Source organism: Perissodus microlepis, chromosome 6 (genome assembly GCF_051167445.1).
Source record: "Perissodus microlepis isolate ML-2025 ecotype Zambia chromosome 6, ASM5116744v1, whole genome shotgun sequence".
In the NCBI taxonomy this organism is placed as follows: Eukaryota; Metazoa; Chordata; class Actinopteri; order Cichliformes; family Cichlidae; genus Perissodus; species Perissodus microlepis.
Window position 1 is genome coordinate 30,139,675 of NC_140466.1, and position 25,426 is coordinate 30,165,100.

At 40.7% G+C, this 25,426-nt stretch overlaps 1 protein-coding gene across 2 annotated transcripts; it reads left to right on the forward strand.

Annotated features, from left to right (window-relative positions):
• The first annotated feature begins 1,671 nt into the window (after positions 1-1,671).
• Positions 1,672-24,807, forward strand: gtf3c1 (general transcription factor IIIC subunit 1). Of its 2 annotated transcripts, XM_084931914.1 has the most exons (39): positions 1,672-2,116; positions 3,732-3,944; positions 4,523-4,699; positions 4,816-4,959; positions 5,224-5,320; positions 5,402-5,525; positions 5,962-6,141; positions 6,960-7,075; positions 7,925-7,977; positions 8,084-8,475; positions 8,593-8,661; positions 9,807-10,044; positions 10,132-10,285; positions 10,405-10,508; positions 11,524-11,615; positions 12,050-12,424; positions 12,569-12,714; positions 13,250-13,347; positions 13,446-13,542; positions 13,758-13,941; positions 14,031-14,127; positions 14,647-14,779; positions 14,869-14,956; positions 15,059-15,120; positions 15,706-15,814; positions 15,897-16,039; positions 16,133-16,275; positions 16,349-16,433; positions 16,529-16,641; positions 16,723-16,782; positions 16,869-16,962; positions 17,177-17,349; positions 18,385-18,993; positions 19,312-19,454; positions 20,548-20,652; positions 20,742-21,031; positions 21,921-22,474; positions 22,561-22,744; positions 24,413-24,807. In XM_084931914.1, exons 1-39 carry the CDS (start codon positions 1,896-1,898, stop codon positions 24,608-24,610), a joined length of 6,657 nt encoding a protein of 2,218 aa, XP_084788040.1. In that variant the 5' UTR covers positions 1,672-1,895; the 3' UTR covers positions 24,611-24,807. The 2 variants fall into 2 exon arrangements, with proteins under 2 accessions (XP_084788040.1, XP_084788041.1); XM_084931915.1 differs by lacking the exon at positions 5,962-6,141.
• Positions 24,808-25,426: the final 619 nt, after the last annotated feature.

A 25,426-nucleotide genomic window follows, 5' to 3' on the forward strand; every position in this document is an offset into this window, starting at 1 on the left:
TAGACACTGTATTTGTGTTAATGAGAAGTTAACCTCCTCTGACCTGGCGTCCACATATGTGGACATCACATTTTTGGTTATTTAGACCCAAATACTCAATTTTGCTCTACAAGGGCCTGATATCCACTTAGAAGGACATTATACTGCTACCGTTCTATCGAAATTTTAAACGAATACCCTCATTTGTGGCTCTTATTTTTCTTAGAAACAAAAATTGGGTAAAAAATAAATCTGGTAATTCTTTGTTTTTACATTCACTGGGCCCCACCCAATATGCCCAAATATCAAAGAAAAATTAAAAATGCATGCTGTGGAAGAGTTCGGGTCTTAGGAGGTTAAACAGCTCTAATTAATAAAGTCGGACCTGATTTATTTTAAGCCAAGAATTGAATGTCTTTATATCAGTTATAGCTTTGTTCACTAGTGTATGATATATAAAATGTCCTCCTAGAAGCAAATATTGATCCTTAGCTTGGCAATGTCTACAGGCACTTATTTAGCTTAATTAATTGAAACACTATCTAAAAAAAATGTAATTTAGCATGATTTCAATAATCATACATGTCTCCAATATCAATACTTGTTCCATCAGTGGACAGGGGATGTGGGTGTAAATGTATATAACTTTCTGTTGCATATAGTTAATGTACTCAGCATCTTACCAAATGTCATGTACCATCCACTTCGCTTTCATGTCCACAGGTGTCACATGTGACGCACCGTCTTCAGCAGCAGATGGAGTTAGGTCTCCATGACCTAAAAAGGAAAAGGAGAATTGCTGGACAAACTTAATTAGATTATGTCAGGTTTGAAAAAAAAAAAATTAAGTCAGATAAATTCAACAGATTTAAGTCACACACAACACAAAACACTTGAATAAAAAAATATTTAAAAAAATATTTAAAAACAGCAAGTTAAGGAAAAAGGTTGTAAGTTAAGTTGACAGAAACCCCCCAAATATACCACCGTCGTTTGTCGCGCTGTCTCAAATGAATAAACTCTTATGCTTGACTGGTACATATTTATTATTATTATTTTCGAGTAATCGGCTCAGAGTATTGTGTTGTAAAGAGATAACCTTTCCAATGAATAGAAGGTCAATTTATAGCAATTACAAAAAGTAATAAAACAATGGCCATTTAATATTGGTGTAACAAACTGCAGCGGTTACTCAGCAACTTAAAAACAAAGTGACTGCTGAAAGAGTGTATATTCAAAGAAAAGCATGATTAATATGCTGATTAATATGCAGACATCCGCTGGGAAGGGTTGTGAAGCAGACAGAAATTTGTTTCAAGGCGTTCAAATCTGGAAACTGTCCAACTGGGTGAGAGGACAATATAGGTTCAATTATGGCTAATATACAATATACCTCAAAATTTACCAACACCAGTACTTAAAAAGGCGGCGGGGGGAATACACAAAATAGTCAAATATATAAAAAATGCCAGGGCTCAACATAAAACCAGAATAAGTTTTAAATGGGAACATAATTGTAAAATTTTCACTTTCCTGTAAAGCAAATATGTTTTCGAGTTATTCTATTTTAATTTTTGTTTTTTCAAAATATGCCAGTGCGTCGATGAAGCTCATTCAGAAACTGTACCTGTACGCCCCCTGGTGGATTTCATTTTCCCCCAACTAATCACGCAACGTGAGGTCAAAGTTTAAATATGACGCAGGGACGTACACGGACACAAAGTAGCTGGAAGACGTAGTAGAAGTAAGAAGTAATGCTTTCTAAATCAATCTTTTTATTTATTCTGCCACTAACACAGATATCTGAGCCCGCGAGCTCTCCGGTCACATCCCGTGACTTTACGAGTCTATAGCGCGCGCACAGACTGCAGGATAGTTGCCGGTGAGCTAGCATGTTAGCTAGCCAATAGCACGGAATGGATCTGCTGAGTATAGTTGTGGATGAAGTGGCTCTGGAAGGGCTGGACGGGATAACCATTCCGACTTTGTGGATACGACTGGAAGACAGGCAGCCCGGGTTTCCCCTCAAGCTCGACGACTGCACCAAGGAGCTCATCTGGAAGTCACTGATCATCAACAGCGAGCTGTTGTTTTACGAGCTCCCGGAGGAGAGAGAGGATGTCGTGCTGACCGACAGGTGACGTTCTCATCCTCACAGATATCATAAGGGATCTCACAGTTTTAACACAGTTAAAACAAACGGCAGGCTTCCACACAACAAGTAAATAAATCCTCAGATTTGTCACGATGGTTCACAGACAGGCGGAACAATTATTTTCTGAGTGGGGCTGTTGTTTTCCTACACTTTAACACTCTTGCACTTTATGTACTCCATCTTAAACCTTGCAGTAAACCAGGTTGTGATGCACTTAATAATCCTCTGTGTGCATCTGTGTTAGAAAATCTCCCACTGTAAATTTCTCAAGCCTTTGTTGTCATCCTCCATTGATTTCTTTTGTTCGACCAAAAGAAAAAGATTAGTCATCTTAACCTCATCAGTGACTCCTGAGATTTTAGTGACCTGAAACATCAGCTGGATAGCACTGGTGGTAATGGACTGATCCTTTAAAAACAACATTTAGCTGTGCGCTCTTTACCTAAAAGCAAGTAGACCAGGAATGTCAAAGTCATTTTGCACCATTGATCGCATCCAATCCATGCTGATCTTAAGTGAGCCGAATCAGTGAAATTCCTTTTTCTGTTGTTGTAAAGAAGTGTAATTACACATTTAATCCCTGAGATATCTTAATATAAGAACAAAAGTGCAATTTGAACAGTATAACTCAGTTTTCCTTCATTGTAAGAAATTAATTGCACAGGCTGTCCTGTAATTATAACATGGAAACTCTCCAAAAGTTGATTCTGTTCATCTGGACGTAGCGTTTTCTGGGAGAAACGTTTCGTCACTCATCCAAGTGACTTCTTCAGTCTCAGCTGACTGCAGGTTTCCCCAAATCTTATAAACAGTACATTTGCATAATGACTGAAACCAGCCCACTGAAGGTACAATGGGCTGGGAGGTCAGTTCCTTAATCATAATTATGCAAATTCTCATGACCATTGATCAACAACCACTGACCAAAACCCACTGATCAAAGACTACTGATCAATGGCCATGAGAACCATTCACAGAGAGTTGGGGAATGGCTGCAATCACAGCATTGTAAGATGGCGAAAGATGTATAACATGGAAAATTGTTGTTAATTGACAGAATGTCTTTTCTTTCTTTCTTTCTTTCTTTCTTAAACTGTGAACCTACTGTAGAAATAATAAATTTCTGCATTAGTTTTAAAACAAGAACTTTCTGTTCTTCATTCATCTGTTTCTTATTTACCTTGGTGTTGTATGAATTTCCATGGTGAAGGTGATTATCAGTAGGAAAACCTGTAAAACTCAAAACATCCAAGGTTTATGACTTCCCTGCTTTGAAGATGTCCAGTGGGCCAAATTTGAATCTTTTGTGGGCCTATTCTGGTCCCCGAGCCTTTTGTTTGACAACTCTGATGTAAACTCTTTTTGTGGACATCCTAACAAAAGTTTTGGACTTTCCTAATGGTTGAACGGAAGTGAATTCTTTTGTTTTTATTAGTGTAAATATTGATAGTTATTAATATTACACCTTAGTTTGTAGAGGTAGTAGTAGTTGTAAGAGCATTTTTCTTTCAGGGTCAAGTTTACCATTGAAATTTAATGCAATAAATGTGTTATTTTGCCATCTCCTTATGTTTGGAGTTGCTCTTGTTTCTTTCAGGTTTAAGGACATTGATGCAGAGACAGGCATCGAAGTGACTGACAGCTTTACGGACACTCCCAAAGACATCTACCCCATCGACGTTGTCCCAGAAAACAAGGATGGGATTCAGGGCTCGTGTGCCTTCTTCAAAACGAGGAAAGACGTCACAAAGCAAGTCCGCTCCAAGTCCCCGCTGACCCCATTGGTCAGCTTGAACGAGGCTTTGGAAAGGTTTGCAGAGATGCGCTGATACTGACAAAACCCTACCTGGAATTAAATCTGGTTAAATATGCTGCTTGTTGAAGATTTCTCATACAATGTCACTTGCACAGTGCTTCAGAGTTGCCTGCTATATTGGATGTGATTAATAATACCGGTTGCTAGTGGTTGGCGTTGTGTGAAATCAGAGGTGCTGTTTTAAAAACCTCCTATTGATTGTTTTGGTTGCTATTAGATTTCCTAGTGACAAGTGGTTGCCATAGGGGCAACGACTGGTCTGCAGGCCTGCATGACTGGGACATTGGCAATGATTTTCCTGCAGCAACCACTCCCAACCTGTTGGAGAATACTAATTTTTCCACATGACTGGTGGTTGCTAGATGGTTGCAGACAGGACCTAAGTGGCAGAAAAGTTAGCATCACATGGTTATGCCTACAAAACATCAATAAAATGCAATTTTTCATAACCCCCCCCCCCCCCCTGTGATGATTAACATGCTCTGTGGAATTAGCAAATGTATTTGTCCTTTATTGTGCTTTCAAAGTCTTTCAGTAACATATTCTCCTCTTCTCTCTCTCTTCCTTCTAAGATACGGGAGAAAGCTGGTTGTCGTGGCATCACAGTGTCTGCGATACCGCGCCCTGATTGGCAGCGAGAGCGATCCTGATGTAAAACTCGGCAGCGACTCTTACTGCGTGCTGGAGAGAGTGGGCCGAGCACGATGGCAAGGAGAGCTGCAGAGGGATCTACATGGAGGCTCTTTCAAGTAGGAGACACTTAAACCCACCTTTCGCACGGTTCCATCACTGTTCTGTGTTTCCTTTACAGACTGGCTTGCACTCAGGTGTCCTCCTTCTAACAGTCAGTGTTGTGTTTGAGCAGGGTGGATGCAAGAAAGTTTCATTACTTCAGAAAGTCTCTTGTCCGATACCAGTTGGTCACCATGCAGTCCTACGTCAGGCGAATGAAGACCGGACAGCAGCAGCACTCCATCCTTCTGCTGCTCAAACGCTTCCATGTAAACAGGTATGTTTGTGCTCTGTGTTTCACATTTTATCTCATCAAAAGCAGAAACGGGAATGGTTGGTTTAGCATCATCAGTGAAAAAGAAAAGCATGAAATAAAACATCGTCTGTCCTTGGACCCTCAGTTGAGAGTCTGTCTTATGCACGTCACCTCAGCAATAAAGATACCACCTAAATCTGTGCACGGTTTTTGCAGCTTTAAAATTTAGGTGCATCCATCTGTGTGTTGGCTTTATCACATCTGCTTCCTGTTTTTGTCTTTCAGGAGGACCAAGTATGATATACTGATGGAGGTCATGTCCAACTTTCTCCAGCAGTGTCCGAATCAGTTTTCCACAGTTATCATGCTCAGAGAACAGCTTGTGAGTATCCCTCTAAGTTTCTGTCGCCCCTGTCTGTCTAGCCTTCTGCTTGTGGTAGAAAGTTGTCTGTTTTTCTCGTAGAACGTGGACGACAGGACTTACTTGCGTCTATTCAAGTACATGCGAGCGTCCAAGTTGATCGAGTTTTGCCGATTCCCTTTGGAGGAGTTGGACCCCAGCGCTGGACCCCGCACCAACAAAAATGGTAATGCAACACTGAAAAACCACATAAGCCTCACAGTGCATGAGTGCACCACAACATATGCTTGATTTGGATATTAATGACCTATCAGAAAGACAAGAAATCAGACACAAATTGCTTATGACTCAACTGCTTCTTGATATAATCAACGTCTTATTTGTCCTTCATGTGCAGTTTACAGAGTTGCTGCTTCTGTGTGTTTAGTTTCTCAGATATTTTGATGTATATGCACACGTTTTTGCCTGGCCTTCAGTGCCTGGCAAAAGTCTTCATTCCATGTTTAGTGGTGAGGTAAAAAACAACTCTGTCACTGCTTGACTTTCTAAAGTAAAGAGCCATGAAGAAGTGATTTTGGAGTATTCAAAATTACTTTTTTGTTGGTGCGTTACTAAAATTTAAACATAAAAAAAAAGAGTACACTACTTTACTTATTTCTCAGGCTCCAAAGTGACTGTTCGCTGTGTGAGGCTGTTAAAGCCATACATAAAGAAGGGTGTGACTGAGGAAGATGACGATGACGATGAAGACGAGGATGATGATGGTGGAGCAGGAAGAGGGTGTTTGCTTACAGAGGGCCGGATCATGGAGAAGGACCTGTTAACACAGGCCTATCACATCAGTATGTTTGATCTTTTCCTTAAGTTAAGAAACAAAAGAAAAATGAAGTCTTGATGCTTTTACTGGTAACAGCTAACACTTCCATAAACACAGCGATATTTTTCTGTCTGTGCTCCAAACCGTTGCATGAAGGTGCAGACTTGAGCTTTGATGTTTGAGCGTGATCACAGCTGTACTGAGCCAACAGCAAAGGGCTTTTACCCCATTTAGCTCTTTTTAACTCGTTGGTTTTGCTACAACAGTTAAAATCTCATGCAATATTTAATATTGCCTTCCTTCTTTGCGAAGTTCTTTTTTTTTTTTTTTTTTTAAGGTTTCTGCGATAAAATAAGATTTAATTTTTACGGGGGATTGAAACCTCGGTTTCCATGGTGACATTCACCACATTGAACCATGTTTTCAGTGTCCAAAGGTGCAGAGGACTAATTCTCCTTCAGGCCTTTTTCCTTACATTATAAATTGTTACTACTTAATTTGTTATTAATAGTTTGATTTTGTGCTAAAGCGTAATCTTCTCGTGAAATGTACAATATCATTCTTATGTCATCTCTTTCCATGAAGACAGTGAGGTGTAAATAAGGCAACAAATATTGTTGTTTCTGAAGTTCATCACTAGTCCTCATAACTCAAGAAAGTGCAGCAGGACAGTTAATAACAGACTGCAGTTCTCTGCACTCTCTAATGAAGGCTGCATTTTACCTTCAAATCACTTTGTTTCTGTTCAGTCTCACAGGAAGTTGTTTGTCTTGCTCGTAATCAGCTGAACACTCGAGTGTTGTGTTAACTGTTGCCTTTTGTCTTTTTTCTCTTGTAATGCAGTACTATCCTCTGGCACTAAGGGCATCCCCCAGCGTGATATTGCATTCAGACTGAACGTCAGCAAATTGGAAGCTCGCATGCTCTGGCGAAGGCTAGAGAAAGATGGGTTGATCAAGGTGACGTCTGGGCAGATGCTTTTATTCTTTCTTTCTTTCTTTCTTTCTTTCTTTCTTTCTTTCTTTCTTTCTTTCTTTCTTTCTTTCTTTCTTTCTTTCTTTCTTTCTGCCCTTCTCTTAAAAAAAGATTGATGTGCGTAGGCTAAAAATAGAAAAAGCAGTAATGATGACCAGGATAGCTTATTTGGAGGTATACTCAATTGTCAGATGTGTTTCGGCTTCCCACCCACACGACCAGAGGTCAGCCGCCACAAACAACGTCCTTCCTAACGCTATTATTAATGGCACATGTGCTGACGATCAGATACCCACTTGAAAGTTTATTTGGTGTCAGATTGGAGGATTGCATATTTATTTAAATTTTTTCATTTTTTCCTTTTTTTATTGGTATTATTTTTTTTATTTGTGGTGAGCTACAAACTGTAAATCCCCAAGTTTTCAAATGCCAAACCTGACATCACAACTGCCAGCCCAGGATCATTTCTGCTTGTCATCCAAAGAGTAGCAGCTGCTCTGAGCCCTTTTCGAATGATGCCCCACCCTGTCTCTGAGTCAGAGGACATGATCTCCATGATCTCCATGATCTCATTCTTGATTCAAGCGAGGAACAAAAATTACAAACTGAATATCGCGTTGTTTTCAATAAAACTTCCAAGTACTGACTGCGATCATAAACTCATCAGGAAATTGTTTAATGAGGTCATAGATCTATAAGCCGACACTTCAGCATTGTCTTGACTTTTCATACCAGGAAATGATATGCCGCAGCAATCTACCAAAGCAGTGGGTCGTTTAGTGTTGCTTAGTTTTGTTTTACATTGTAAATTTCTGTTTTGCCTCGCTCTGTAGGGATTCATGGAAGATGAGGGTCGGCAGAGGACTACAAAATTCATCAGCCATAAGTTTGTAACCCTAAATACATAAATTATACCTTTAAATTCTTATTTTCGTGCCACTTTGCACTAAATCCTGCCGTTAAAAATATCTTTTGCTCACATCTTTTGGCAGGTGTGTCAGCAGTAGCAATCAACTCCAGCTGTTCGCTAAAGAGCAGGAGCGGCAGATGCTGCTCTTTTCTTCCGCACCTCAAACGTCAAGTGCAGAACTGACCTCCCCTAAAACGCCGTCATCGTCAAAGGCGCCAGTGAAAGGAAGCTCCAGAACTCCTGGAGCCAAGAAGAATAAAAAAGAAGTCAAGGGAAGAAGCAAAGAGGCAGAGGAAGGGGGGCAGACATCTGAAGACGGGAAAGGAAATTCAAGAGAGGAAGGGCTGGATGGAAATGAAAGTAAAGCGAGGGGAAACTCAGGAGCCAGGAGAAAGACAACGGGGGAAAATGGCAGCATGACAGCAGAGCACACTCAGCCTGACGTTCCTGTCATGCAGAGTGCGCCAGCTGAGTGTGAGCAGTCATTACACCTTTGCTGATTTCAGAATAGATACTAAATCTCTATAAGGTAAAATCCACATCATAACCTCTTAATGTTGATGAGTTTGTTTTTTTTTTGGAACCTCTCAGGCGAAACTTCAGTGTGCAGCAAACCTGCGACTCACAGGACACCCGACTCGGTGTCTGGTGCTGTGACAGGTAATTCCCACATGTTAACCTGAAGAGCTCTGGCTGTAGATTAAAATAAAGTAAAAAATGTTTTTGTATATTTTCTAGTTGGAGAAAGATCAAACTAATACTTATTTACAAACGCGTGCATTTGAATTAAAACTTAAAACATCGAGTAAATATTCATTTTGATTTAGATTTGCTTTGCTGTCTGCGTATAGTTACTGGCAACCACTGGTCACACCTCCTTGCGATCACTTTGATTGTTAGCAGGTTTCTCCACTAGTTTCCGTGGAAGACGCTGACTTGTCTGCAAACACAAACTCAACAAGCATCTGTAATTGGAAATTATAGCAAACATGGTGATCTGCTAACAAGCAGGCTGAAGACTGAAGCCTAAAGTGGATTTTACCAGGGTTTTTTGTTTGATTGTTTTTGTTCCCCAAATCCAGGTAAAGCGGTCTGAGATTGTTCCAAATGAGCCACAGGGTGGCGATGAAATCAATAAAGAATAACAGTATAGATGAAAAAAGTTTGTAGACATTAAAGCAGAAGCAGAATTTCACAATAAAGCTGAAAGAAGGTGACAGAAGGTGCAGAGTCAGGCGATCCAGTTTTAAGAAATTGTTTGGGCTCTTCTGTGCTCCTGCTGTTATAATGCATTTATTTTAAATGTGCTTATGTATGCATAATTACAAACTTCCTTATAGAGAAATGTAGTCACAGTTATGAAAGTGTAAAAATATGCATCTGATGGCGTAGTGTCAAAAGCAGGAGAAACACATTCTCTGAGTGCAGACGTGGATTAATGTTCAACACACATGGAGACAGCTGGGGTCACCAACTGTTAGTTCAGGACATTTTTCAAGTATTTTCTATTTACATGTGAGGTTGGGCTTTAAAACCAGCCTAAGGAATTTTTTTGTTGGGTGATTCAGAAAGTCCTGCTCAGGTGCGCTTTGGACAATTGGTACACAATTGGTGCAGAAACCTAGCTAACAAAGAAAAGTGCTACCAGTTTATTTATAGCCCTAAAAAACCAAACATCTGCCAAATTGTAATTTCTCCTTTTATGGCTTTTCTTTGTTTGTTACTGAAATAACTTTGATAGTTTTCTTTGGGATGATGATGATGTGCATTATGTGCCCGTGAAATTTCCTTTCTCTCCTACAAAGCTCCGGTTGAGGAAAAGGAAGAAACCAGTTCAACTGATGCCAGCTCTTTGCATCAAAGTGAGACACCAAATGCAGCTGATAATGCGGCACCCATCACAGTGGTCGTTAAAAGTATTCCCTCTCCAAAAAAAGCCAGCGTAACTCGGGAGAGGTCTCACGAGACGTACCGCCTGCTAAGGAGGAAGAACTTGATAGTTGAGGCTGTCTGCAACTTCAGAATCATAGAAGGTCTTTTCCAGTAAGTTTGTCTGAAATGGCAATAGTTCAAGTTCAAAGTGTTTTTAATGCGCGGTAAGAGAGTGTGAGCGTGCTGTGCTTTCCACAGGCTGCAGAAGATGATCAATGATGATGAGAAACAGGACGGTGTCAGTTCAAAGTGCTGCAAGAAGACTATCGTACGTCTCGTCCACAGTCTCGCTAGAGAAGGCTTGCTTAAAATATACACGACCACTGTTGTCCAGGATGGGATGTCAAGGAAGGTACGTGAACACATCACATCTGCTCTGCCTTTCTATACAGGCAAGATGGGAGTTTTATGGAGTCATATATAAAGTCTCCTCTGTCTGCCTGATGTGTGTGTCTGTTGTTGCACCTGTAGGTTGAAATGATTGTTCATCCGTCCATTCAGCCCAACGATGACAGAGTCAAACAGGTTATTGAGCAGGTCCGATTCAGAATTTCCAGCTCTTCAGCAGTGTTACGGTGAGCACATAATCAAAGATAAGTCACATTTTTAAAAAAACAAAAACAACCGGATGTTTGAGCTGTCCTAATGTCTTACGTGACCCCTCCATTTTAAAAAAATATTTTACTAGGAAAATGGAAAGTAGTGGCAGTGCTTTATTAAAACGGGTGTCAGTGTGTTTCTGAACAATGATGAGATTGGATGATCAGTGATCATTATTCCATCAATTTTGAAGAGATCCCATCACCACAGGCTGAATGCTGCCTCAAAAAATGTTAAATTTAGATCTGTTGCCACTGATTTTCAGTCCAGTTCGTGTGTAATTTGGCATATCTTAGTCTTCCCGCCTTTTCCCTTTGACCTTTTCCCCCTTGAACGTCTACTTGGGGTAACCCTCATTTTTCTTTTGTCCTCCACTTGTCCAGTTTTTAAAAATTATTTTAGGACATGCTGCACACCAAGCCGAGGTATTTTCAGCTAACACTCTACAAGGTGACTCTCAAAAACACCATTTAATGGCTGTGAAACTGAGGAAAGTGGTGTTTCCCATAGATACAACTAAAAAAGAAATTGTGTTTTTTGTCTAAATATAACTTAAAATTGGTTCTTTGCTAATTTATCTGTTATGTGTAGACACAACACTGGTTCATCCCTTGAGTTTGATGCCTTGTTTATCCTTGAGTGTTAAGAGTAAATGAGCAAAAAGGCAGCCAATGTCTAAAGGAAAACTTTGAAAGATCCATTTTACCATATTCAGAAAGTCTGGAGAACAATGGAAGCAAAATGCAAAGAAATATCGGCTCACTTAAGACTTTTGCACAGTACTCAGTGCCTTTACTGTTACCTGGTGTTTGTTGACATGTGAAGAGATTTAAATGGACTTCTGATCTTGGTAATGATCACTCGGCCTGCCTGATTGCTGTGTTTATGTATTCAGATCTTTCTATACCAGAATGTGAACTTCTGTGTTGTCTTCTGTGTTTCACTGGCTTATGCCTGTTGTGCCCTTGGTATTCTTCTTCTGTCCCTCAGCCATGCTGAAGACAGAGCCAGAGAACAAGAGAAGGAGGCTGACAAAAAGAAAGCAATTATCGATGATGACCCGGACTTCAAGCCCACAAGAGGTTGTTTTTTGATTTTATACCACAACAAAAAGACAACTTTAATTTCCCACAGATTTCTATTCCCAAGAACAGAAATGAGCAAAAACGAATAGTTTCTCCCAGTGGGTCAATCATGTGATTCAAGCTCTATATCAAACTGGCAGAATAAACATTATTTTCATGATTTCCTTAATACTCTTCTAACAAGGGAATGTATTAATTGTGGATGTTTTTTTTACATTTGTTTTGGTTTATTGTTGTTAATTAGGAGCCAATTAACCATAAAATACATTTTTGTTCATCAGATGGTCAAAAATAAGAAGAGACTAAAAACATTTTTAAATTCAGTAAATTGAGCAGGCATGCTAAGATCATGCTGTTGTGTATACTAAATCAGATCTGTCTCCAGTAAATGTTTGACTCACTTTTTTATTATTATTATTTTTTTTAAATAGTTCCAGGGTTGAGTAAGACTTATGGCTTCCAGCCTAAAATGCATCGTCTACGCATGATGCATACCTTCCTCTGGTACCTGATCTATGGGCATCCGCTCCGACACAACTGCAGCAGCTCTGATTCAACCAGTCAATCATCAAGCGGCGCAGACGGCTCCAGTCCTGCTGCCAAACCCGCAGACAGCAAAGCACAACAGGATCTGAAAGAAGCAGAAAGCTCTACACCTGCAGACAGACCAACACCGTTGTCTGACAGTGTTGGCACCGGATGTGACGGCCGGAAAAGTGCAGACTCCAGCTTATCTAACATGGAAGTGGCATCTGGTGATGAAGGAGAGGAGCAAAAAGATAGTTACTCTCAGTCTGACATGAAAGGTGAGACAGCCTCATGTATACTTGCATTTCTAATGAAAATGTCATTTGGATTTCTTGTTTCTGTCTACAGGGGTGTGGAAGTTTTGCATTTTCCCAGCTAATGTCCTTGGTTCACCTTTTTTATTTCCTGTGTGACGCTGATAGTCTATCTCGATGAAGACTCCTGGAAGAGATTCATCCCTCCTGTCCGTGTTCACGAGGAGTACAGCAGCGGCTGGGCGATGGTGGGCGACCTGCTCCTCTGTTTGCCTCTTTCTGTTTTTGTGCAAATTATTCAAGTTACTTATAAGGTGAGTGTGAAGCTTTGTTTTTGGGGAAAAAAAGGCCATGCAGTTCATTGGCTAGTGTGGAGTGGAAAATATGTTTTCTCTGAAAAGATGAACGGGTCAACTTTGTGGCAGATGTAGTGCAATGTTTAGGTATTTGTGGATCAGTTACCTTAATACTGTGTAAATACTAAAAAATGTGCTCACATATTTTAAAAGCATCCCGTCTTTCAGTTTTCTCTGAGTTTCAAGTGGCAAACATCAGCCCTGTTATTGTTCTTTGAGATGCACTATATGGACGGTAGTATTGTTCTTGTGCTGATGTTAATGCCAGAGGAGGGTTGGAGCTCTGCGCTTACTGAGTCTGCAGAGTGCTGGTGATTTTTACACACTGTGCATCTCAGCACTTGGCTAAACTCCAGTTTGGGACTTTATGTGGTCTGCTGCTTCATGGCTGAGATGCTGTGCTCCTAAACACACTTGTACCACTACAGTGCCATGCATAAATTCAGTGAACGACCCATTCTTTTGAGTTAACACTGCTAACTTGTGCCCGCAGGTGGAAGGACTGGAGGAATATCTCAATGATCCTGTAAAGCAACATCATCTGGTGAGAGCGCTGCCTGCACGAATGAGAAGACAGCTGCTTTATAAACGGTGATTTTCATTCTGTCCTCTCGGTAACACGCCACATCTGGGACCTGAAAGTGAGCATTTATGGACTATTTTTTGTTTTTTTATTTTTTTTATTTTAGGAAGTACATCTTTGTATTTCATGAAAACCTGCTAAAGTTGGTCTACATGGGTCTTCTGCAGTTTGGTCCAATTGAGAAGTTCATGGAGAAGGACCAGGTACACAAAACCTTAAAACAGTAAAGTACGTGTAAGCGTACGAGGACTATTAAAAGGAATACAAGCATGTTATATGTTTTTGATTTTTAAGGTTTTTTCTAAGGTTGTAAAAATTGCTTGATCTTCACAAAAATCTTACTTATCAATGACTGTAAATGTAGCTGCTCAGGAGCATTTTTATGCATTAATATGTCTTTATCCATTCAATTATCCAGGTGTTTGTGTATCTTAAACGTAATGCTACTATTGTTGACACCACCAACACCGAGCCTCACTACTGGCTGGTCACAGAGTGCCCTGAAAAACCGTTTGAAAGGCGCCCTTACGTCTTCAACACTGCTGATGACCTGGAAAAGTACTGGTTTGACCTGATGTGCGTCTGCCTCAACACACCACTGGGTACGTGCATACATGACCATAAAACGCACGCACTGCTCTGGCAATTATTCAAATAATAATATGTCCCTGTTTGAAAATGTTCTTTTTAGGGGTAGTTCGTTGTAAGAGGAACACCACTGATGAGGAAACGACTCCTTCTTTTGTGCAAGAACGCCACGTTTTCGCAGGAATGGCGTACCTGCTAAAGTACGTGTGTAATGATTTCTCTCCCTCTGGCTGCAAGGGAGGAAAAAAACGATATGAAGGTTCCTGGCTGTCGCCGAGTGAAATCGGTTTTAAAGAGGGTGCTGCATCATAAATCGCGTTGTGACTTATTAAAGTAAAAGTTGTGCCTTACCACAGCAGCCAACTTTGAAGGCAAAAGAAATGTAAAGTTTTACTTCACTACTTGGTGAGTAGTTTGCGAGTGTTTGCAGACAAGTTGGCAACTTCCATGCAAACTATTGAACTGCTAACAACCCTATACCACTTTACAACCAGCTTCACACTAGCGACTCCCGGCAGCCACTTGTCAGCCAGTCAGAGAGCACCCATTTTTCTGTGTGGCTGGGTTCTTATTCACTGTGCTTCTTTTCTTCCATTTCTCATTTTCAATTAAAGCTGACTTTAACTCAAGCAGTTACAGTACTACAGTAGCACAGAAACCTTTCATACGCAGTGTTTTAAAGTCACTCTGATGAATGTGCATCTGTCAAACACACACAGGGGCAGTACTGAAGTGCGTGATGACGGATTGATACCAGGAGACGGTAAAGGAGCAGGAGGACTGGACTCTGAATTTTTTGGTCATCTTAAACGCAACTGGTTTTGGACCAATCAGCTGCTTTCTGTTAACATGGTACAAACGCAGTATGCAATACAGATAGTCATGTGCATGTTGAATGCATGCTGGCATTTTTGACATATTGGGGTTTTTTTGTTTTTAAGAGGCAATCTGGTTTAGAGGCACAGGACAACAAAACCAGACTAAAGAGCCTCCTGAGTAAAGATGCTCTCAGATTTGCGCTTAAAGCTGGTGAGTTGTTTTCTTTTCTTTTGTCCACTTCATGTGATCAGCTATGTCACATCTGCTCGTGGAGCTTTTTACATTTATATTAACCACAAATCTCTACAACAGGAGGTACAGCGACACCGCGTTATGTCACATCCAAGCGGCCAGCGATGGCAGAAAAAGTTCAGGTATGGGATTTTCTATCTAACTCTAACATATGCTCATCTTCCACTTTATTGTGTCTATTAAATAAGTTCAAAGCTACTCAACAACCCTGCATTAAATCCTGCCTGCTGAAAATGAACAATGTTCAGAGGTTTTCTTTTCCGACATACAATTTGAGGAAGCTGTTGAACAGTGGGGGTGTTTCTGGTCTTCAGCCAAGTCTTAATAGTAATGGGATGTGCAGAAGAATAGAAACGCTGTTGCAGCAGTGCAACATTTGGTCTAATAATCTAGTACGTCACAACGCTAACACAAAGTAATAATTCTAACTTTGTTGAAGAAGCTTTTAAGCAGGTATGTTTAATTAAGCTCATAAGGTTAGTATGTGTTTTATTAATCAAATTGAGAGTACAATCATAATGTGGGCCTTTATTATATAATAAACAACATAATTATTTACCTGCTCATTCTTTTTATGTCCAGTATTGTAAATATCCAAAGGCAGTAATGGTGTTGTTTCTTTTTATTTAATTACTGATCAATGCTCAAAGACATCTATTTAGACTGTCTGGAGGTTATTGTTTGTATTCTTATTCACTGATAACCAGGTGGGAATAGAACCAGCATCCAGAAACCAGCGGGTGGTTGGAGGAAAGGGGCAGAAGAGGAAGAGAACCAAGAAAGATGTTGTCAAAGTTCCACGCAAGAAGAAAAAAGGTACAAAGTGTCCATTTTAACCTAAAAATGAAATCATGTGTCTGCTGGATGTGAGGAAAAACATGTGTTTTCATAATCAAAGAGCCCAAGAAACGCACTCCTGCACACGATGAGACGGACCACCAGGCTTTGAAACGGATGACCAGACAAAGAGTCAACTGGACTGTACAGGAAGACTCACTGGTGATGCTCTGCTGTGTGGCTGCGGACCTGCTCAACAGCAAGGTACGCACAGAAATTCAATCATCTTTTTAAATTTTACACCTTCTCGCACTTGCGTCCTCCAAAACGTGCTGCACGTTACGCCATGTGTTGCAGTTAAAAAGGCAGTTTGTACCTCACTGCGTGGTGAGAGACCTGCTCCACGCAGAGTTTGAGATATCATCGGATAAAACGTCAGTTGCCGTTGGACGTCGCTCAAGATACATCCTGAAAAATCCTCAGACGCTTCTGAACTACAGGTGAGTGCAGATAGCAAAGAAACACATACTTTTAAATCCAGTCATTCGTGAAACTCGTGGAATTTTGCTGCAGGATCTGCCTGGCTGAAGTGTACCAGGACAAGTCGCTGATGAGTCTTTTGGAGAAGGAGAAACCTGCTGATCCCGAAAAACCAGAGGTATGTGTTTGCCGTTCTTCTTTTATTTCCATTTTCTTTATTTTTATTTATTTAAGTGAATTGAAAGTGTAATATTTCTGTCTGTGCTTTTTTAGGATTGTGCCAAAGTGTTCTCAGAGTATATCCGGCTGCTCAGACAGAAGTTCAGCTCTATTGTCAATGCTCATGATTTGATCATCCCTGACATCAAACAGCAGCTCTTCTCGAGGTAAAAAGCTGGAAGATTGATGTGCTGACATACAATATGTGCTAAGTGTAAAGCTAACAAGTGTTTGTTTTTTTTAAACAGGTTTAAGGTTTCTGCAATAGACAGCGGGAAAAAGCTCCCATACAAAGACACTCTGAACAGGTAAGGTTATCTAAGATTTTTACATTAGAATGTGAACGTTTATGGCAGTAAGTGATTGTTTGTTTGTTTGTGTGTCTCCACTGCAGCACAGACGACATTCATTCTGTAGTGTTACATAACTTGATCCAGAGCACTCTGGCCATGACCAACAATCAAATGAAAACCTCCAGATCCTTTCAGGTACAGCCAACCTTCAGTTTTAGTCCTTTTTTCCATAAAATCTCCCTTTAACTAAGTTTATCTGTAAAGAATATTTTTTATTCATGTCTTCAAACAAAAAGAATCATTAAAAAGTGTAATCAAGCTTTATATAGAATTAAATTCCCTTAATAAGTAGATCTGTGTCATGTTTTAAGGCTCAGTCCTTTGATTATTTGTCTCACTTCTGTCGTAGATCTTCCACTTGTACAGTCAGTATGACCAGGAGCTTCTGTGCAAAGTCTTCATACAGTGCAGGAAGAGGGGTCTGGTCAACCGCCGGCGTATCAGCCAGCAGTTTGGGCCGAAGAAGAACCGAGCGCTGCCCATCCTGCCCATGTCCTACCAGCTGTCCCAGTCCTACTTCAGGTACGCGACCAATTGAGAAATGATACGCTCGCGCGCATCACTGAAACAACACTCGATCCTGGTAGCTGGTCGGGAGTGAACGTTCTACACCAGCGGTCCCCAACCCCCGGGCCTCGGACCGGTACCGGTCCGTTATTTTGTTATCGTTTTTATCGTTAACTCGGTTTTCCTGAATAAATCTTCTTTTTTTCGGTACCGGTACTGGTTTTATTTTGTTGTATTTATCCGCGACACCTTAAAGGCCGGTCCGTGAAAATATTGTCGGGCATAAACCGGTCCGTGGCGCAAAAAAGGTTGGGGACCGCTGTGCTACACTACAGAGAACGGAGTGGGAACGTTTTACTAACTGTTTCATTACCATGGTAACCCAGGGCTCCTCCTCTGTCCTCCACATATTATTTGCTCCACTGTTTGCTCATCAGAAGTATTCAAAACAAAGGAAGAAGAAACTACATTATAACTAATGGACACTTTCCAAATGTACTGTATGTCTGAATGAATGAGTTGATTAATTAGCTGGAATAGAGCTGTAGCCACTTTCACCTAAGTAGCACTCATAAGTAGGACTTATAGGTGATTTTTGTAACTGCTAGAACTCGTCTAGAAACCTGGACGTCTTTGGTTTTTTTTAATTTCTCACACAAAGGCTGCTTTCATAACAAATAGTTATGTGCACTATGTTATGGTAAGTACCCTTTAGGAAGGGGTGCCCCTGGGATCAGTGTACCTTCCAGCCCTTTCTTTCTGTTTGCATTTGACTGCTTACAGGAAATCCAGAGTGATTCATTAGCCAGTTGTGTCCGGTGTCAGGCCCTTTTATTATGTGGTGGATTCCTAGAAACAAGTGAAGATGGTAAAGCTTCAAGATATTCATCTAAAGCTAGCAAGCGTGGTTAATAAGCTGCATCCATAAACCGTACAGGTGGATACAGAATAATAAAAATAAAATAAAAATCCAGTAGTCCAGTATGTGAATTCTTCCTGCACTACTTACTGCCCCCTGAAGTTTTTCACCACCCCTCTCCTTCCTTATAGGTGTTTTTCATGGCGTTTTCCTCATTCCCTGTGCACCGATTCCTTCCGCTTCTTAAGGAGTCTAATTGACAATGGCACGCATGATGACAGGCCCATCATCGCACTCTACAACGAAACTGAGTACAGGTCACAGAATGGAGAGGAAGTGCTGGAGACAAAAACAGGCTCCAAAAGTAAAGAACATGGAGGAAAAGAAGCTGACAGACCAGCGAGTGAGCCGGAAAGGGCAAAAGATGTCACCACAAAGGAAGGAGATGACAACCAAAGTGAAATTAAAGGAGACGAGAGTTTAAAGGATGCTGACACGAACAACGAGAAAACTGATGTTTCGAGCAAGCCGGATGAGCAGAAAAAGCCTGACGACAGCTCCACATCTGGATCTGGTGAAGAGGCTCCAGGAGTGTCGGCCACGTCAAACGCGGTACCTCCAGCTTCAGACGAGCCTCCAGATGTGTCGGACATGCTCAAGTTCTCTCTCCAGTCCCCGGGTGGAGCCTGCCTGGTCTCGCTCAGCCTGATGTCTCTAGGACTGCTGAATGTGTACGCCTCCATACCTAAACAGATGGTGGTGGTGGACAGCAACCTGGTGGACAAGGATGTAGTGAAGAGGTGAGGCATAAGGATTCAGCACCGTAATGACTTTTATACAGTTTCAAAGCATCTCAGGCTAAGATATGTACATCATCTTTAACACATGAAATGTTGCTTGAAGTGTTAATAAACAACAGCAGGTTGAAAGTGTAGTAGTGACAACACATTGAAGTAAAAGCAAAATCAGAAAGTAGTTTTTATTATTAAGTTGTACAGATATATCCAGTTTTTAGCTAGAAGGAACTGTACAGTGGGCTCTCATTAAGCTTACAAACAGATAACATAAAAAAATTATTTGTAGCCCGATTTACAAAAATCACAATCTTTTCTTTTCAGTATGGCAGAACTAGTAGAAGAAGAAGAGGAGGATGACGATGATGGTGACGATTACGATGGGAAAAAAAGGCAACAAGTGAAGGCACAAAAAGCTTCGCACACCAAGTACTTAATGATGCGAGGATATTGCACCCCGGGCATCGGTAAAGCTTTAGAAACCTTTTACTGTGTAATAATACCTGGTGGATGATTGAAAGGAAAGTTTGTTGGATTGATTGAACAATTTGTCAGCAAACTTCCAAAATAGTTTTGTAGCAAGTGGCAAGTAGTTTATGTCAGTGCATTTTGTTCTAAAACAGTTTACACACTCTTCAGTGAAGTTCCTGCCATATTTGGAGAAACTGTTTTATTTATATAGCACCAAATCAGAGCAACAGTCGCTGTGCTTTATTGTAAAGACCCGACAATAATAGAAATAAAAAGCTTAATATTCAGATGACCATTTATGAGCAAGCACTTAGCGACAGTGGGAGGGAAAAACTTCCTTAAACAGGAAGAAGCCTCCAGCACAACAGCTGTCTGTTGGAGGGACAGCCGTCTGCTGTGACTGGTTGGGGGTGAGGGAACAAAGACATGACAAAAAGACACACACCAGAGATTAATAATAACAAATGATTAAATACAGAGTGGTGTCGAAACACATAGTGAGTGAAGAAGACAGTATAACTAAAGGAGGGTTCAGGGTCACATGATCCATGCCTAACTGTAAGTCTTAAGAGAGTTGAGGTAGGTAGGTGGCTTATAATTTATGGACAAAGGTGGAAAAGTTTTGTGATCGTTGAGCCGTTTCATTGTTTTGTAAACAATTATAACTCGATCAAGAATCTTAGAAAATCTTCGGAGAAACAACCTCTTTTTTTCACAAAAAAATCCAGATGAGTAGAGCAACTTCTTAAGATTCAAAAATGTCATATTGTATTTTGGGTTTTATACGCTTTTTGTCTCTGATTTTGCCGCTCATTTTTGAAATGGATCACTGGGGTGGAATTGAGTTTCTCTCCCTCTCTGATTGGTGTATAAGGGTTTTAACAACATGGAAGACAAACGCAACGCCAAAGCTGGTCCTGTCTGTCTTTCACACACTCATGGACAGCAGTCGCTAGCATTGTGTTTATTAGCAGCAGTCCTGCAGTAGCATCAGTTGATTGCTAGTAATATAATTTGTAGGTGTTTTCTGTGTTAAGAAAATTAAAGGATGTTGCATTTCTATTTATGTTTGTTCTTCTCTTTTTCTAGTAAAAGTGCGCAACCTAAACACCAATGATAGCATTGTGATGGAGTCGTGTATTATGAGGTTGCAGCTGCGCAACACGCCCGCTCACAACCTGTTCAGTGCAGAGAGTAAGAGCCACCGCATTTTAGACTTTTATACAAACGGAGTCTGGTGTTCAAAAATAAAATCCTTTATTTTCTGTTTCCTTCATTTTTAGACTTTCCACCTCTGGACTTGACAAAATGTGGTCCATCCCTTCTGCCCTCCAACCTCACTTCCTTTGTCCGTTCAGCCTCCTTTTCTCCACCCAGTGTGGAGGAGTGTTACAGGCGCTTTGTAAAGCAAAAGGGATACACCCCGCGGGACATTGAAGCGTGCACCCAGATCATGAGGAGCTTAGATGAAGCTGGTGAAAGAGGTTGGGATGCTTATGACTTTCTCGAGGCTCACGCGAACCTGCTGGAGCCGCAGTCTGGACGCAGCAGGAAGCTGCAGCAGTACATGGAGGTAAAAATCAAAATCTAAACGCAACATCCTTATGTGAAGGGTGAAGAAAACAGATTTGGTGTCTAAGTTATGGTACGATGTGTTTTCTGCATTGTTTTATTTTATTTCCTGCTACAGGATCTTCGTCATCGTTCTTATGACTCTTTAAGGATTTCTCCCTTTGTTTGCGTGTCTGCACTGCAGGAACTGAAAAATGACAAGTCCTCAGGATGTTTTAAAATTCTAGGCATTACTGCTTTCATTGTGCTTCAATGGGAAATCTACACTGTAGCGATGTCATAAATGCAAACCCCATGGAACTACATGTCGTTCAGCACCATCAGTTCATTCTGTGCACTACTTTTTCACCAGTTTTTGAATTTATTAGTGAGAGAATAACAATCATTCTCTCAGTATAAGGAATAGTAGTCATAGTATAATATAAAGATTCCCAAACGCCAGCAAATTCCTCGAGTTGAAACTATCGGAATAGAAGCAAATATGTTTTTCCTGGAAAAAAAAAAATGACTGGAACAAAAAGTGGAGACCCAGGAGGGGAAAAAGTTTTTTTTTTTCCCTTCTATAAACTGGCACTGGGACACGGTTATTACACATAATGCACCAGCATAAATGTGGGCAATAACATCAGACACTAGGTAGGTAGGGAATAGGTTATGTTGTATGTCTCTACTAGGATTCCCCACAGGAGCCTAAGCCAGGCTTTACATTACGCACCTTTTTCCAATGATGAAAGCCACAGCAACTCATTCAGTTTCTTTAGTCTGTTCTAATTTTCTTGATATGTAGTTGAAATGTTACACAACACTGAAGCTGCAATAATTACAGAGGAATCACCTTGTAAAAAGTATTAAAAATGGCAGTGACTCATAGCAACATGTTTGTGTTCTAGGAGTTGGAAGAAGAAGGCCAGGTGGTAAAAGTTGGGAGTCTCAGTGTCCGCTGGGTGCTCATGAAGCTCGCTGGACCATGGCTTCTTACTGTCAGCTCCAAGCACTGGTCTCAGTCATCCACTGCGTCACACCCGTTTTTAGAGAAGAAGCAAACCATCCCCTTTATACGGAAGCGGTGCAGCCGAGAATTCCAAGTGGAGAAGGAAGAACCACCGGCGAAAAGATTGGCTGTGGATAGAGAGGACGTCGCTGACAAAGAGGATGTGGACGGAGTGCCGAGTAACCAAGAAACAAATGAGAAGAAACAGCTGGAACAACTGGAACGGCCGATGGAGAGGGCAGATGAATCGGGGGGAGACCAGTTGTTGTTATTGAAGGAGGAGGGAGGAAAGCAGATACAGGAGGAGGAAAAACAGGCTGCAGAAAGGAAGAAGACGACGGACGCAGAGAGAAGACAAGATAACAGGAATGAGCAGAGGTTGAGAAGAGGAAGGAAAGACGATGAGAACAACGATGAGGCGTGCTCTTCCTCCACAGGCCCCGATACTGATGCGTGAGTACCAAATTTAATCATACCAAGGTTTTCGTTTTTCCCTTCATCAATATTCCAAGTTTCATCTCTCTCCTTTTTGCATCCAGTGAAACCAGCTTCATCAGCCGGCCCTGGCGCTTGGTTGATGGTAAGGTGAACCGGCAGGTGTGTAAGGGCATGCTGGAAGCTGTTCTCTACCACATCATGTCTCAGCCCGGCCTGACACACCAGGCGCTGGTAGAGCATTACAAAGATTTGCTGCAGCCAGTGGCAGTTCAGGATCTTGTGCAGGTATTCCAGTCTAGTAGTTGTTACTTCATCTATTAGTTTTTTATTTTTTTGTCTAAGTGTATCAACATTTCATACACACAAACACTAGAAATCTAAATCTAAAGGATCTAAAGATAAAATAGACTTCCCATTATTTGAGCATTTGAGTCATACACGTCCAATATTCAGTCTCCCTTCTGACCTCTATCAGCTCCTTTAGCAGGTAAATGCTTTCTGTAGTGACAGTTTGTTGCTGGGCTGAGCAAGTGCACTGATGAGAGTAGTGAAAATGAACCAGTCAGCCTTATAGCGGCACTAAATCCATGCCTAAATGTTAAAAATATGCCTGTATCTTTGAATAGCAGACACAACACGATTGCTGTGTAAAACGTGATTTTAAAAACAGGAAGCAATGATTTGATAATCTCATAAACCCAGATTTTATTCACACTATAAAAGGTATCAAATGTTTAAAGTTGTGAAATAGATCAAGTCTCAGAAAAGTTGTTTGCTGCCGTTTAGCGTCTGAGGAGACCGACTGCTGGACTTTTGGGAGAGGATGTTTTCCCATTCTTGTCCGATGGAGGATTCTAGCCGCTCAGCAGTCCTGGCTTTTTTTATTGCATTTTTGGTTCCATGCTCTAAATGTTTTCAGTTGTTGAGAAGACTGGATTGTAGGCAGGACAGTTCAGCACCTGGATTCTTCTGCTATGAAGCCATACTGGTCTGCAGTGTAGTGTCTTACTGAAATATGCAGGATCTTCCCTGAAAAAGACGTGATGCTGCTCTAAAAACTGTTTATACCTTTCAGCATTCATGTTGCCTTTTCAGATGCACAAGCTGCTGAGGTGGTCCCTAACCTCTTTAGTCCAGAGTTTGCGGCGTCCATATTTTCCAAAAAGAAATTTCAAATTTGTGATTATCTGATCACAGAACGTTTTTTTTCTCAGTCCATTTTAAGTTAGTTGTGAAGCTGTGATTTCTGGGTCATATTCATACGTGACTTCGTCTTTGCGTGATGCAGCTTTAACAGGCATTTGTGGATGACACGATAACCAGTACTGATTTTCAGAGATTGATGACATTATGCACGTCTTCACAATCTGGCATTAAGGAACATTCTCAATTGTTCCACAATTTGTAGACACCGTTATTTTTGCAGATTGTGAACCTCTTCCTGTCCTTACTTCTGAGGAACTCTGAGCGTCTCTAAGATGCTCTTCTTTTATCCAGTCATGTTACTGACTTGTTGCCCATTAACCTAATTAGCTGGAAGTAGTTTATGAGATTTGTAAATTGCAGCATCCCAACTTTTGGGGGGCAGTATACACAACATGAAAAATGACAAATATAAAAGTTACGACAAGTTTGATGAGGGCAAAGGAAGAACTTCTTAAAACGTTTTACATCGCAGGATAACTTGTTTTTACACGTTTAGCACTCTTTAGCTTGTCACAGTTTTAGCATTGCTATAAAAGAGCTGTCTTTCCTTATTTTTTGTCATATAGATAATGTGCCCATATTAAACATGTTCAAAGTTTGAGATGACAAGTTCCGCAACTTTGTTAAGAATACCTGTGAGCCAAGAGATTAGCCTTCAGACTGCTGGAAACATTGTATGAAATGCATCAAAGACAAAAATTGACCCTTTTTATGGTTGTGTTTTTACTCTTTCTGTCTCTTCCACAGGCACTTATCGAACTGGGCTGTGTGACGAAGAAAACTCTGGCTAAAAGTCCTAAACCCTCACTGTTCACTCGTCCTGCACAGCAAACAAAAAGCGAGAGAGAACCAGACATAGTGATGTATGAGCCCACCATCAGCTGCTGCCTGCGACTCTGTCGAGTGTTGCCCAACGAGCGAACCTGGAACTGTTGTATACCCTGAAAAGTGTTTGCTAAACTTATTTTAGATCTCCAAGGACTGAGAAAATATTGACACAATGATCAAGCCTTTGAGAGCTAAGTGAGGATATTTTACAAATTTGATCAGGCTGTTTGTATTTCCTTTGGGAAAGTTTTTTTTTGTGTGTTCAGCTTTTCTGTACTCTAACTTATAATTCTTAATAAAAATCCATAAGTCTTCTTAAAACTTGTATTTATTAGTTAATCACGTTTTTGTCATTTTCTCTGAAACATGCAAAAGCTGTGTTTACACTTATGCATACAGTATGCAGGTCTTAAAGGTCTTATGAGAGAAACGCACTCGGTGTACTCTATTTTTTTTACTTTATTTAGTAATAAATTTAGATTCTTTACATTACAAGTTTTTTCTACATGATAAAGGTGTGAAATCACAGAAAATGTTCGAGCTCACTGCCCACACTGTCCCATATTTCCCATATTTTTTATAGTACAATGGAAAACAAGAGATTTTCTGTCATTTAATTGTTTATCAATTACTTGGATTCTTTGGTGTTGCGTGAATGACTCTGGGGGAAGTCATTCATGCAAAAAAATGGTATGTCTGATATCTGTTTGCTGAGGAGTCATCTTTTTGTCAGGTTTTCATGGCTTACTCCTGTTGTTGGACCCACTCGTTCACTCATGTTCTCTCTATAGCCTGATTGGGTACCTTTAAAGTGTATCAAGAGATTGGTGTAGTGGAGCGAGGTTGTTTCTAGCTGCAGAAGACTAGAAATGCGAGTAGTGTTTACAGGACTGGCAGATATCTGGAAAAGGGCGAAAACACCAGCACACTCTA